General features: G+C 30.8%; 2 protein-coding genes across 4 annotated transcripts in view; one reads left to right on the top strand and one right to left on the bottom strand.

Annotated features, from left to right (window-relative positions):
* LOC144849786 (prenylated Rab acceptor protein 1-like) overlaps positions 1–14,420 on the top strand; it is a 100,456-nt gene that overhangs the window by 27,288 nt on the left and 58,748 nt on the right. The gene's annotated exons all lie outside the window — the stretch shown is intronic.
* LOC144849782 (protein c-ets-1-A-like) lies at positions 329–13,508 on the bottom strand. 3 transcript variants are annotated; one of them, XM_078706835.1, is made up of 9 exons: positions 13,408–13,508; positions 10,699–10,794; positions 8,891–9,041; positions 5,660–5,776; positions 5,181–5,381; positions 4,613–4,738; positions 2,377–2,682; positions 1,975–2,169; positions 329–1,769 (listed from the first exon to the last, which is right to left on the bottom strand). In XM_078706835.1, exons 2-9 carry the CDS (start codon positions 10,777–10,779, stop codon positions 1,432–1,434), a joined length of 1,515 nt encoding a protein of 504 aa, XP_078562961.1. In that variant the 5' UTR covers positions 10,780–10,794; positions 13,408–13,508; the 3' UTR covers positions 329–1,431. The 3 variants fall into 3 exon arrangements, with proteins under 3 accessions (XP_078562961.1, XP_078562963.1, XP_078562962.1); XM_078706837.1 differs by lacking the exons at positions 10,699–10,794; positions 13,408–13,508 and adding an exon at positions 10,639–10,668; XM_078706836.1 differs by lacking the exons at positions 10,699–10,794; positions 13,408–13,508 and adding an exon at positions 9,140–9,279.

Below are 14,420 nucleotides of genomic sequence, written 5' to 3'. Positions count from 1 at the left end.
GAATACTAAATAGTCAGTCCTTGGTCATACTTCACTCAGATTTGAATACTAAATAGTCAGTCCTTGGTCATACTTCACTCAGATTTGAATACTAAATAGTCAGTCCTTGGTCATACTTCACTCAGATTTGAATACTAAATAGTCAGTCCTTGGTCATACTTCACTCAGATTTGAATACTAAATAGTCAGTCCTTGGTCATACTTCACTCAGATTTGTTGGACACTATATTACATTGTTTTCTATAAGGATCACTGGAATGGATAAGCTACCCTCATTAAAGATAAGAAACAAATAACATTTAATTCTCAAAGACAGACTCTATACAACTTTTTCCAACAATACTTTTTATTTGTATGACAAAATATATCAAAGGCACTTGCAATCTTATGCAATAACATTAAATAAAAGTTGACACATTTGAATGTACTGTTTAAAATGAAAGTAAAAGATGTATGTACATAAACAGCACCAGTGGTAAAATGGTATAAGGCATGTTATACAAAAACAAGTTGGAAAAAAATATAAAAAAAATAGCATCTTAATTGTATATATCTATATATATCATGCACTCAAATGAATCCAATAGTATTTTACAAGATTTCTTCTCCAACAATAAACTTTTACTACAAAGTATGATGCCCGCATCATGTTTTCTTTCACTTTAGTATAAAGTAGAATATCACAATAATACCTTATTAATAACTACAAGGTATTCTGTCAGTCAGCTGATGCAGCGACACAGCTGATACAAACAGCATTGTCACCAGTATGTATAGCAAAGCTTAATGATATTGAATTTGTAAACAACAAATAATAAATCCATTAAACACTGCATATTTTATTTGTACCTAAATATTAAACACTTTCAAAATGGTTCCTTAAGCTGTGCAAATTCCTTTCTATTTTTTTCAATTTTGCCAGCAAAATTAATGCTAACTATGCAATGTATTTTTTAAACTCGACATCCTTTTCTTTTTACAGAAAATTGGAAAAATTACTACAAAATTAAGACAAATGATCCACGTACAAAAATCTTGTCTCCACAGTACATGCTACAAAGACTTTGGCTGTTTAAAAAATGGAACTAAATTTACCTATTGGAATTGACCAAAACAAAATATCAAGGGCAGTAAGTAGATAATATCAATGTTTTTCCAATTGGAAAACTTCATTAAGGAAATTTAGGAGGCCAATTTTGGAATGTCTTGACAATCACCAGACATCATACATATTGGAGTGGAGTAGCCCTACTTATCATGTAGTATTGGCATCAGCAGGGCAACAGTAAAAATGCTCCAATAGCCAATGAGGTGGTTAATTAATCTGAATAGCAGTAATAGTGGGATTGGGCACACAACATAATAAATGGGTACATTGAATAATTTGGTTAAAATCTGAAAGACAATTATGATTGAAAGTAAGTAAGATATTCAGTCATCATCACGAGCTGGATTGACACCAACCATGTCATGTAGTTCTTCTGGTGAATACCCCAAAAGACTCTGCAAATCACACACGAATCTGTACACGTAACGCTTACCAGCAGTCTTATGAATAATGTTCTTATCGTAGTAGTAACGAAGACCACGACTTAGTTTTTCATAGTTCATCTTGGGTTTATTTTTACGTTTGCCCCATCGACGTGCTACCTCATCAGGATCAGACAGTTTGAATTCCCATCCATCACCAGTCCAACTAATAATGTGTTGACATGTTTTGTCTGTTAAAAGTTCTAGAAGAAATTGCCACAACTGTATTGGTCCACTTCCTGAATTTCAACAAAAACACAAATAATATTATTTTAGACAAATGATTACTAATATGTTGGGAGTAATGACACTGAGGGTGGAGTAGAAATGAATAAAGAAAAGAACAATAAGTAGTGAATGAGCATACAATGGTTAGTTCATGATAATGATGGGTGTATCCTAACTGAAATAAACAATGTTGAACATTTTACAGGGTGTTCTTACCTGAATAACCAGCAAGAACTGCAGCTGGTATAACTGGGTTAGAAGGTTGTTCAAGGTACTGTTGTGATGGCGTCCTACTAGCTAACGTGTTCATAAGATTCATATCATTACGATGTACTGGATCTGTCATGACCTTTGACACATGAACTGTATGGTACCCCAACATTGATGGGTCAAACATATCATAACCATAAACTGAAAAATAAAATATAGATAAAATATTTACACATTTGTCCAAAATGAGTGCTTGGATTTGGAACTAAAGTTACTGGTTTTATTCAAAGTAGAATATTATAAAATAAAATTTAAAAAACAGTAATTTGTTGTAGTTTGTTTGCCATAAAAATTACATTACAAACACAAATGAAAATGATTAGAATTAAGGATAAAATATTGACTTACCTCTAGCATAATTGTTTGGATAGAACTGCTGCTGCGGTCGAGTGTGTTCAAACAAGTTCTGTGTGGCAGTGTTGTACATTTCTGGGGGAGTAGTTGGTGTTGTGTTTTCTAAATATGAACACGGTGACGAGCTAACACTATAATAATCTGATGTGTTGTCCTCTTGTTTAATGTTCAACAAATCTTCGGCATTAAAATCATTTAATGTTTGTAATGATTCAGAGACTTGATACATTCCACAATCACTGAAAGGTGTCATTGAAGGAAGTGAAACTGGAACTGCTTGAGGTGTTTGATCTGGAAAACCTATGTAAGAAGTAAGATGATCCAAAGTATTTAAAAGACAAGTCTCTCCCATTCTAATATTATCAATCTTGAACACGGTAGTAATTGGAAAAAAAAGTTATTTAAATCTTCTGAATATCAATAAGTTAAATGAGCATGATTTGTTGGTAGATGAATCTATGAATAGTATGTAGACAGCAACAGGCAATATCCTCTTGAAGACTTAATACAACAACAAGTGACAGAAGAAGAGTGTCTGACTGTCTGATGACCAACTTGAGTCTTATACCACCTTCTCTAAAATGAATATGAGGAGTTATAACTGTGACGTACAGGAACTTATGTCACTGATTAGCCTACCGTACATCCTTTAAAGGACAGACCTGAACACTAGATAAGATTACCATATGAACATACTACATAAGGGGTTATGACCTCCCATGCATGTTAACCCACAATCCATTGTTCTCTAATTATTGGCTTTGTTCCAAAATTGAATATTCAAAAATGAAAGATAAACAAAACAAGTAGATGTTTGAGAAACTGAATGACAGTAAAGTTAACAACCAATAGGAACCTTCAAAAATAAACAATAGCAACCAATGACAAACCTGGAAACAAAATACCAACATGTCACAACAAGCCTTATGAATATTCATTAAAAGGCATTCATTTACATCTAGATCTACAATCCTACTCTCTCAACATGTAATTTATTATTCAAAAATATTATACAGTATTTTGATACTCATTATATTTTTTATTATTTACTACTTTTAATTTTTTAATATGTAGTAAATGTCTTTTAATACAGTATTTTTTATTGTATCGTGATACAATATATTATTATTATTATTGGGAATAATGTAAAATTAGAATTTAGAGTCTTTTTATTCCTGTTTTAATTTTTTATATATCATTTTAAAATATTGTTATGGTGTCAAAAAGTGTTATAGCGTAATATTGTAGTTTATATACCAGTCAATTTTATTGGATATATATCATAATATAATTATTTTATTATTTTGAAATATTAATAAGCTTTTTTTTTTTTTTGGAGGAACGCTTTTTTAACAGAGGCACAAACCAAAAGGAGAACTAAATACATACTTTATAACTAAAATATGCCAATGATATAAAAGGTGATTCCTTTAAATAAATACTATCATATATGAATAAACATATAGGAAACGGCCAATAAGCTAAACCTTTGTCTGCAATTAATTAATTTATGACCATTAACACACTCTTCCAATTTAATTCTTATTGATTTCCTGTGTAAAGAAAGATAAGTTACATGAGGTGGATTAGGTTAACAACACACATAAATCCCTCAAATCAAGACACACAACCAAAATGGATTTACCATCTGGAGTTTATTGGTTTATCCACAACAATTACTCTTGTCTTATCTGGTACTGACAAGCAAGGACAGTGATTATTTGGTCTGGTGCTGTTCTATTGTTTCTGCTCATTAATTACTAATCATCATGTAAAGCTATTTCTTTCTGAACAAACAAGTTAACTTGGCAAAACAATGGACATGATCTCTTGTTATGATAAGACACTTGTTATACAAAGCACTCAAAATAACCATCTTTTAATTGAGAGTGACAGCAACACAATTTAAAGCACTTGCTAAAAAAAGTATATTTTAAATTAAATAAGACTTTATTTACTATAATACTTTTAATATTTTTTTCTTAATTTTAAAATCATGAATATGAATGGAAACATTATACAGTTTTTTAACTCTGGTACCTGACTGATATATGTTATCCTTTGTTACAAATCTCTTCACATGATGATGGGCTATGCCCAAAACATGTTAATAAATTTATTAACTTATTAATTAATTTGATTTTAATAATAATAATATAGTTTTGTAGAGTATTTCTTTTTTTAAACTAATATTCTAGAAAAGTTGATTAAACATAATTAATGAACTTACCAGAGGATGGTAAAAAAGTGTCAAGTTTGATAGACTGAAAGAACTGTGACTGGTTTCCAAGTGATGTCTGGTTTGGTAAAATGGTGTTTTCAGCAGTAAAAGGTACAGTCTGTGAATCAATGCTTCCTATAATAAAGAAGGAATTCAACATTTGTCAATCAAAAAGTACCAGTCACTTTTGCAGCAGTCAATGTTAACAATAGACATTTATAAAGAACACTTAATTGTTAATTCAAAAATAAACAAATAATGTCAATCATGTCAAATCATACTACCATGCTTTTTAATTTAAACTTGGTCCATTGTACATATAACATGTACAGTAAGGTAGTACACTAGAAAAAATAGGCCATTTTAATATCACATAAAAATTGAATGTAAAAAAAATTATATAACCCAATAAACTGTAACTAACCGTATTTTAACTATTTCATAGGCAAAATCACTACTCTGTTATATTTTCTTTTTTGGACAAAATGGCCTATTTCAATTTTGATTTTATACATTTTTATGAGGGATTTTTTTAACACAATACAGAAAATGGGTAGAATAGCAGAATTTGTTAAACCTTTTTTGAGTTGATCAAGATGTTCCCAAAGAATGTCTCCCATGAACGGTGGTGCCATCGACAAGAATTCTTCTTTTGAAAGGCTAGTAAGTTTGTGCCCACTAATACTAAAATTCTCGACCACTACCCCTTCAAGACAAAATTCTTTGATTGCCCACAACAACCAAGCAACTACATGACACTCATTCCAATGGATAGGATCTGTAAATAAAAAATATATATATAAATTGGCATATTAATAGAACTACCAGTAATCTATAGATGATATTATAAAGTGTTAGACAGGAACTTAACAACTAAATACATGTACTGTACACTGACATATAAAACAGGAACTCAACAGTTTGTGTATTATCTGTCATCTACCAAGCAATTGAAAGTTTCCTGAAAGGTGCATTATCATTATTCTCATTTTTTACTTATAAATCCCATGCATAAATTTCCTGGAAATAAAAAACAAAGTGGGACAACAGGTTTACCTGATGGTATGCTCAATCTTTGCTGCTCCTTTTTAAAACTACTGAAACTTTCTTTCAACCATGCATTCATCAAAGCATTTGTACCAGGTGTGGGTGGGGGCATAGTTGGATGTAAATCTAAAAAATAATGTACATTATTTAATTTGACAAAGTTACACAGAATATAATTTTAAATAAATAATATTAATATAAAATGTTGTGGCTAGGGATGGTACAATATCCAAGTGTTTGCTTGAGGTGTAGTAACTTTATTACTCTGCCTTAACTCCAGCTAATTATTAGTTAGATATTCTTACGACTAAAGTACTAATCCTCAAAAAACTGAATTAAGAACATCAACATAACCCATGACATCATTTTATTTACCATACCTTAAGAACGGTTGGATATTTTGTAAAAAATAATACTTTTATATTTTAGAAATTAAATTACTGAAGAAAGAATGAAATAATTACTAATTTAAAACATCCAAAAGGATTAAAGAGAACAAACATGTATTGTACAGAAACAATGGATTGCATTGTTTAATATAATTATTATCACAACATTGTCACTATGCAGCAAAATAAAACTTAAGTGACTTGATATTAATTAAACCATATTTGTTACACAATTAATTACCTCCCTGAAATAAACTATTTCATTGTTTTTTAACTGTTGCAATTGGAATAATATATAAGTCATATTTACACAATTAATTAACTCAACTAACTAAACTATTTAACTTGTTTTTAACTGTTGCAGTTTGGAATAAAACTTATGTGACTTGAAATGAATATATAAGTCATATTTGCACAAATAATTAACTCTTAAGTGACTTGATATTAATTAAACCATATTTGTTACACAATTAATTACCTCCCTGAAATAAACTATTTCATTGTTTTTTAACTGTTGCAATTGGAATAAAACTTATTTGACTTGAAATGAATATAAGTCATATTTACACAAATAATTAACTCAACTAACTAAACTATTTAACTTGTTTTTAACTGTTGCAGTTTGGAATAAAACTTATGTGACTTGAAATGAATATATAAGTCATATTTGCACAAATAATTAACTCCCTAACGAAACTATTTAACTTGTTTTTAACTTCTGCAGCATGATTTGCATTAGGAGTAAACAAATGGGTGAGGCAAACAGTTTTAATTGAATAATTATTATTAATTTCCTTTTTGAAAGATTTAAGGTCATCTGATAGGGTCAAATGTCATAACAACAAAATCATATTACTTACAGATTATACATTAGGAAGTATAGACAATGAACAAATTGGGCTTTAACAAAGAGAACTAACAATAGATCATGAGAAAATCTAAAAATTAGACAAATAAATACCAGCAGTAGAGAAGAGATTATAAAGATTGTAACTGAACAAAATAACCCTAAAAATATTGAATATTATTTTACTTGAGTTAATCACAACAATTAGAAAATCTAAAATAAGAAAGTATACAGTAGAGGGAAGAAGCATGAGATTTATATAAAGATTGTAACTGAATAAATGTTTAACAATATGTAATATTCCCAAATTTTAAAACAAAAAGATTTAATAGAGAAAGGAAAATGTATTAAAACGATAGCATTTTGTTGGAGGCATCAGTCAGACGGGAAAACAATTTGACAGTTATAGCATGGAAAAACATAAGGTTATTATTAACGGGTGTGTCATTGGTACAGAATGGATGAAAGTACTGACAAATTTGGATAACAGGAAATTAGAGGCAAAGATGAAATTGAGCAAGCATATCAATTGATTACTGTTCAGCCAACTTGCTTGGTTATTGTCTGTCTCTTCATGAAAATAATGTCTGGAGTGTCACCAATATAAAGAGAAACAAACCCACACCCATTCTATACAGTTTATTACAGTAATAAAAGTGATCCACTTAGGCAGTAAAAATAATTACATGCTGAACATGTTTATGTAATAATAATCTTTAAAAAAAATAATAATAATCTTTTAAGAAAATGGAAAACCCAAAATGTCAAAGAAGTAATGACTTGACTTTTTATGAGTTGTTTATTGGAATATTTAGGAGTGGTTAATAGTTTCATTTTGTGAACATAGGAGGCGAGAAGCTTACAGTGAAAGAACCTTAGGAAACAGCTGGTGCGTGTAGATAGCCAAGATTTCCTTCCTATTTAAGCTTATCACTGAATGACACCATACAAGCGCTCACTGTAAACAACATATTTTAATAAATTAACCAATCAAAATGCAGCAAACATTGTTTTTGCACTGATTCAATGAATGAATGTTGTAGGCAATTCAATTTGTTTGTTTCTAATCCTTCACATCAAAACTAAATTAAACTGTTTTTCAGTCAATAAATTATTTCCAGCCAATCAGATCTGAAATATGAACAAATCTTCGGTGGTGCTAATATGATTATCAAGTGGAATTATTCAATTAATTTTGACCTTAACCCAGCTACATTTTTAAATATTTATTTCGCTTATAAATACACTACTTTTTTTTGGATATAAATTTTAATTTTGGTAACAACATTTAGCTTTTAATTGATATTTAAGATTTAACTTGAATTTGAATCAAAAATATGAGAAAATTTGAAAATCAAAAAATATCTTTTAATACTTGTTACCAAAATATCTCTTATAAAAACTTGTATGTCTATAAAAAGATATACAATTTAACGTAACAATATACAGAGAATAGTAGTATCATTTTCAAGTTTGTACATCCTTATTTAGTTTCAATGTGCGTGCTTCATCCAAATACATTAAAAACCGACTATCCCCCAAAAAAAAAAAAATTTGGGCAGATAAGCAAAACAAATATTGTCATTAGGAAGGGAAGGAGTGAGATAAAAAAAAAGATGATTTAAAACATGCAACCACTGTAACTTAAATTAAATGTTGCTGGATATTGATCAAAATATTAAAAAACATTTTCTCAAGTAATAATGTTAGAATTTGTTGAGGGAGACAGTAAATAATTTATTTATCATAGAAATGACATCGTCATTAATAATAATAATATTTTTTCGCTCACCAAAAAAAAAATAACCAAGAGTGAGAATAATGCTGAGGCCCAAACAGATTTTGGACTCACTTGGATTTGACAGATTAAACCCCCCATTGCTAAGATATTATATCCCCTTGTAGAAAAAATACAAAATATGATTAAATATAAAAAAGAAAGAATATGTAACATATTGCCACTGTGTGTAGAAATTTGTACTATTGCTTAAAATGAAAACTTACCAACTGGACTTGAATTCAAATCATCGGGTAAGTCAAAGCCGGTTGGTACCTCTTGTGCTTTTGGTTCTTGCTTGATTTTAATTGTTGGAACTGAACGATTCCAGCGTTTACATGAACCGTCCATCTCTCCACATTTACCTGTAAATTCTTTCTGCAAAAAAAAGTAATAATAATTAATAAAAAATAAAAGAAAAAATTGTGATAATATTTGACCAAAATAGCAATAATAATGGTAACAGTCTAACAAACCTTTATAACTAGTTCAGTCATGTTGACGTTTCCAAACTACTAGTGTAATAATAAATTATATAATTATAATAATGTTGACAACAATAGAATAAGCAGGCCCGCTGCCTTAATTGTTCCCAAACAACCACCTAGTTTAGAAGTTAGCACAAGTCTTGCATTTATCAGTACAACATCAATCAATAACTAATAAAACCTGTCCTATTTTGCCAAATGACTCACAAATCACACTATCTTATTGGTTCAAAACTAATAGCCAATTTACATACTAAATAAGAAGCTTACACATGTTCGTGAATCAGTTGATTTGACTTTTAACTTTTACAAATATGAAAAACAGAATAATATTACTTATTTATGATATTATTTAATAATTGAGATGATCACTGTAGCCAGTAATCATCATCAACAATTTGATATAAAAATAACAAAAGTTTTACTTGTTTGCTAACCAACAAATAATAATAATAATTATTAAGTTACAGGAGTCATTTTTTCATGCATGAAGTTTCATAGAATTGACCACAATAATTAAGAAACAGGAAATTAACTTTTTGACAATTAAACAGACAAATTAAACTATTTTGCTTATCAATGGACACGAGTAAAAAATAACATCAAACATATGAACAAATTTATTTTAATCATATTTTAGGTCAGGTTGATATTTGTTTACTACTTTAATTTAATTTAAAGAAAACAAAATAATTAAATTAATTAAGTTACCAAGATAAATTTGTTTACATCACTTTTTATAAATTAATATTTTAAATGTATAGAGTGCTTACTTACTTAATGACAGCTTGATTTGACACTTTAATGATTACTTTGCTGATAGAACACCTTGCACAAACTTAATGAATATTCAACGGACAGACATACTCTCTTAAATATTATATTACTCTCTTGGTAGGTGTTGTCTACCGTTTGCTAGCCTGCCATTGGTAAGTATTTACTTCTATTGTATACTAAAGGTCAAATTAATAGAAAAGCTAAAAATGAGCTTTGTTTTAAATTGGGTGAATTTGTAATACACATTGTAGTTTAGGTAACATCAAAGGTATTTGATCCAAAGCTGAGACTAAAAACTGTGAATAAATGTTATTTCATTACAATAGGCTTTATAATTACCACGCCTATATCACAATGATAAACAACATTCATTATTATACTCCACCCATCGTCATCCCCCACCCTAAGGATGATAATCAACCATTTTAATAATCCCCACCCATTTATTAAATTACAGCTTTCCACCAAAAACCAAATTAAATTTAAACTTTATACAAAAAAAGTAGTTTTCAGTTAATATTTAATCTGGGCTTAAAAAACTGTTGACATTTGAAAGGACTAAATATACTGTATAAGAATATCTGAAAACTGTTGACATTTGAAAGGACTAAATATACTGTATAAGAATATCTGAAAACTGTTGACATTTGAAAGGACTAAATATACTGTATAAGAATATCTGAAAACTGCAGTAGAATAGGGTACTGTACCTTAACTATCATATCAACATGCTTATTGTGATTTGACTGCAATAGAATAGGGTACTGTACCTTAACTATCATATCAACATGCTTATTGTGATTTGTATCAGGAACACAGGCATCATCACTGTCACCATAAACCAAAGTCATAGCAAGTATAAGTGTCTGTCAATAAAAACAAATATCAAAATTAAATTGCAATTTAGTAACAAAAATCAGTCTTTTTGTACAGTTTACAGGTAAAACAACCAAGAAAAATGTGAGCAAATCAAATCATGACAACATAAAAAATGATGACATTTTAAATAATGTAAAGATTAATCATTATAATTTATATTCATTAATTTCTGTCTATAATGTGATAAGTCACAATGTGATAAGTTCAGCATCTAACAGTACTAATTATAAAAGTGGATTACAGCTATACTGTTCATGCTACACATTATAGCAAAACTTAAAGTACAATAAACAAATAGCAAAATTACGGTAATCCAGCAATTGGTTTTTTAATTAATTTTTCAAACTTAAACCGAAGAGTTAAGAGGGATATTTCAATTTCTGACGACCAAACTACGCCATGTTAATTCATTGTTCATTGTGCGCATGTGGAGATCGTGTCTTCACTCCTCCACCTCAAACTACGCCATGTTAATTCATTGTGCGCATGTGGAGATTGTGTCCTCACTCACCCACCTCAAACTACGCCATGTTAAATCATTGTGCGCATGTGGAGATCGTGTCCTCACTCACCCACCTCAAACTACGCCATGTTAATTCATTGTGCGCATGTGGAGATCGTGTCCTCACCCACCTCAAACTATGCCATGTTAATTCATTGTGCGCATGTGGAGATCGTGTCTTCACTCCTCCACCTCAAACTACGCCATGTTAATTCATTGTGCGCATGTGGAGATCGTGTCCTCACTCACCCACCTCAAACTATGCCATGTTAATTCATTGTGTGCATGTGGAGATCGTGTCCTCACTCACCCACCTAAAACTATGCCATGTTAATTCATTGTACGCATGTGGAGATCGTGTCCTCACTGACCCACCTCAAACTACGCCATGTTAATTCATTGTGTGCATGTGGAGATCGTGTCCTCACTCACCCACCTCAAACTACGCCATGTTAATTCATTGTGTGCATGTGGAGATCGTGTCCTCACTGACCCACCTCAAACTACGCCATGTTAATTCATTGTACGCATGTGGAGATCGTGTCCTCACTCACCCACCTCAAACTATGCCATGTTAATTCATGGTGCGCATGTGGAGATCGTGTCCTCACCCACCCACCTAAAACTACGCCATGTTAATTCATTGTACGCATGTGGAGATCGTGTCCTCACTGACCCACCTCAAACTACGCATACGCCATGTTAATTCATTGTGCGCATGTGGAGATCGTGTCCTCACTCCTCCACCTCGAACTACGCGTACGCCATGTTAATTCATTGTGCGCATGTGGAGATCGTGTCCTCGACACAGGTTTGATGATTTCTAGACAACTGACAATACATCAATTGACCTGACCTAGATTGGTAATTGTAAGCTCCCTAAAACCAGTTCATGAAATGCTTGTCCCATTCAACCACGTTTTTTCCCAATCTTTTCAATGAATAATGATGATGCTTAATTTGAACTTTCAATCGATACCAATTTTGAGTCGCATTTTAAATGTTTGAAATGCTACGAAAATTATCAAAAACCACATAAAAGGATGGAATTTATGAAGGTACATTAAGTTGAAGCGAGATTTGGCAAAAGTTCAGGCTTTTTGATAGGTCTTTGCTAATATCAGTGTTTGGTGAGATTTTGTGCAAAAATCAAACATTAAAAAAATTTTTAAATCGTACAATTTATTTTTATTTCAACTTTAATATTTATAGAGGGTAACCCTTCTAACTGGACAAATTAATGTCAGTTGATATTCAGGGGACCTCTTAAACTCTAATAAAATACATAAAAATTATTAAAATTATATTATGATAAAATACATTATTTAAGTCTTGTGTCCAAATATAGCCTAAATTAGAAGATTGAAAATCGAACTATGGCCAATCAGTGATTGTTAACCGTTTTAACAGAGAAATTGATATCACCTTCAGGCAAGCAGACTTGAAGAAATCACATCAAATAGAATTATGGTTAAATACTTTATTGCTAAATGAATTCGCTGAATTTAATTCACAAAAAAAAAAAAACCAGCTCATTGTCAACATCTATTTATTCTTTGCTGTTGCCTATCTATTACATCCCGGCCGTATTGCGTACTACCCCGTGGAAAACATTGCAGGGAAAATCATGGATTGCTCTTTCTGATATTCTTTGCTATATTTATTAAAATCGTCCAGCCGCATTTTGGTTCCACCTTCTAAATCTAATTAATAGGCCCCTATATATTAATATTATTAATCCTCGACAGTCAGTGTATATGGTACACCAACCTAAAACTAATACAGTAGCATCATCATGATCATCATCAACCATTCTCAACCCAGGTCGGCTTCAGTAAGGAGGAGCCCATTTTTAGCGGATAGCTAGGGTGGTCTCCGGTCTCCTAGTACTATAGGCTATTCTCCTAGGTAGGCTACTTAGTACTTAGTTAGGCCAGGGAGATGGTTTTATAGGCCTAAAAAACTACTGACTGATGCGAACACGACCGAGACGTGAGTTAACAATTTTACATGCCAACTCATTAACTATCATATATCAACGTATATACTAACACAACTTCAAATATAACTAAATACATAAATTCATGAAAGGCCATACCTTCCTGACAATAGTGTTTTAGGTAAATAAATGTGATTTGAGTTTCCGACTAAATAATGCCTTCTCCATCAATGTGATGCCTGATTTCGTAAGATTTATTGATGCAACAGCAGGGAGCAAGCGAGACAGATCAAAGGTTAAAGGTAAACCATAACAAAGACACGTGATTGGGTATCGCCAGACATATGAAAATAAATTATGCATATTCATAAGTTATTCAAAGTGTTTTAGCCAATAAACTGATCGGGAATAAAGTTAGACGTCATTTATATACTTCATTAATATTACATTTTTCTGATTTGTTTACCATTACTTCGTGTTTATAGTTTTAAATAAAAAAAAATATATATTTAAATGTCAATTGCCACAAATATAGACAGTGCTTTACTATTTTACAGTTATACGTACGTCCACGAATATGGAATAAAACTTGATTGATGGGCAATTTTATAAATGCTAAATCCTTTTTTTTTTCGATACATTTTAAAGATATTTCAAAAAATGATTTAAGAACTAAATAATGTTATTATAAATCTATATTCATTTCTGAACATTTTAGCTTCTTTGTTGGAGTGGCACGCCTAAATCAGAAGAATCACAATAAAAACAAAATGGTGAAACTTTTTAGGCATTGGTCCTGATGCGCCACTGGTTATATTCACTCCTTGGCGCAATCGATCAAGCTATTTTTGTCTGTATGTTTGTATAAATGTGTATTAATAAAAATAAATAAATAAAAAGCTTTTAAAATTTCAAAATATACATTTGAAAAAAACCCAAATATTCAAGCAATTTGTTTATTTGTATTTATTTATTATTGTCTTGAATGTTGTTGTTTATGTGTATGTGTTCTCTTTCTGAAATCTCATCTTGTCTAGCTTCATTGTCTTTTTTATCGCCTACTCCAGTGTCAGAGTCATGACAGTTATTTCATTAGATTGACGTACGTAGGCCTACTGGAAAGTCAAGCGGTTCTTATCAGGTTCGACGTGCTGCACACCTATTATATTTTT

Source organism: Antedon bifida, chromosome 8, assembly GCF_963402885.1.
Source record: "Antedon bifida chromosome 8, ecAntBifi1.1, whole genome shotgun sequence".
NCBI lineage: Eukaryota > Metazoa > Echinodermata > Crinoidea > Comatulida > Antedonidae > Antedon > Antedon bifida.
The sequence above is the reverse complement of the archived record's forward strand: the minus strand, read 5'-3'. Positions and strand labels throughout refer to the sequence as shown.

What these genes read in the sequence shown, in the direction of transcription:
- LOC144849782 (XM_078706835.1), bottom strand. Translation starts at nt 10,779, where the DNA reads ATGACTTTGGTTTATGGTGACAGTGATGATGCCTGTGTTCCTGATACA. An exon ending in ATGTTGATATGATAGTTAAG is followed by an intron (nt 9,042 to 10,698) that starts GTACAGTACCCT and finishes TTTTTTTTGCAG; the next exon opens with AAAGAATTTACAGGTAAATG. An exon ending in AGTTCTTGCTGGTTATTCAG is followed by an intron (nt 1,770 to 1,974) that starts GTAAGAACACCC and finishes GTTGAAATTCAG; the next exon opens with GAAGTGGACCAATACAGTTG.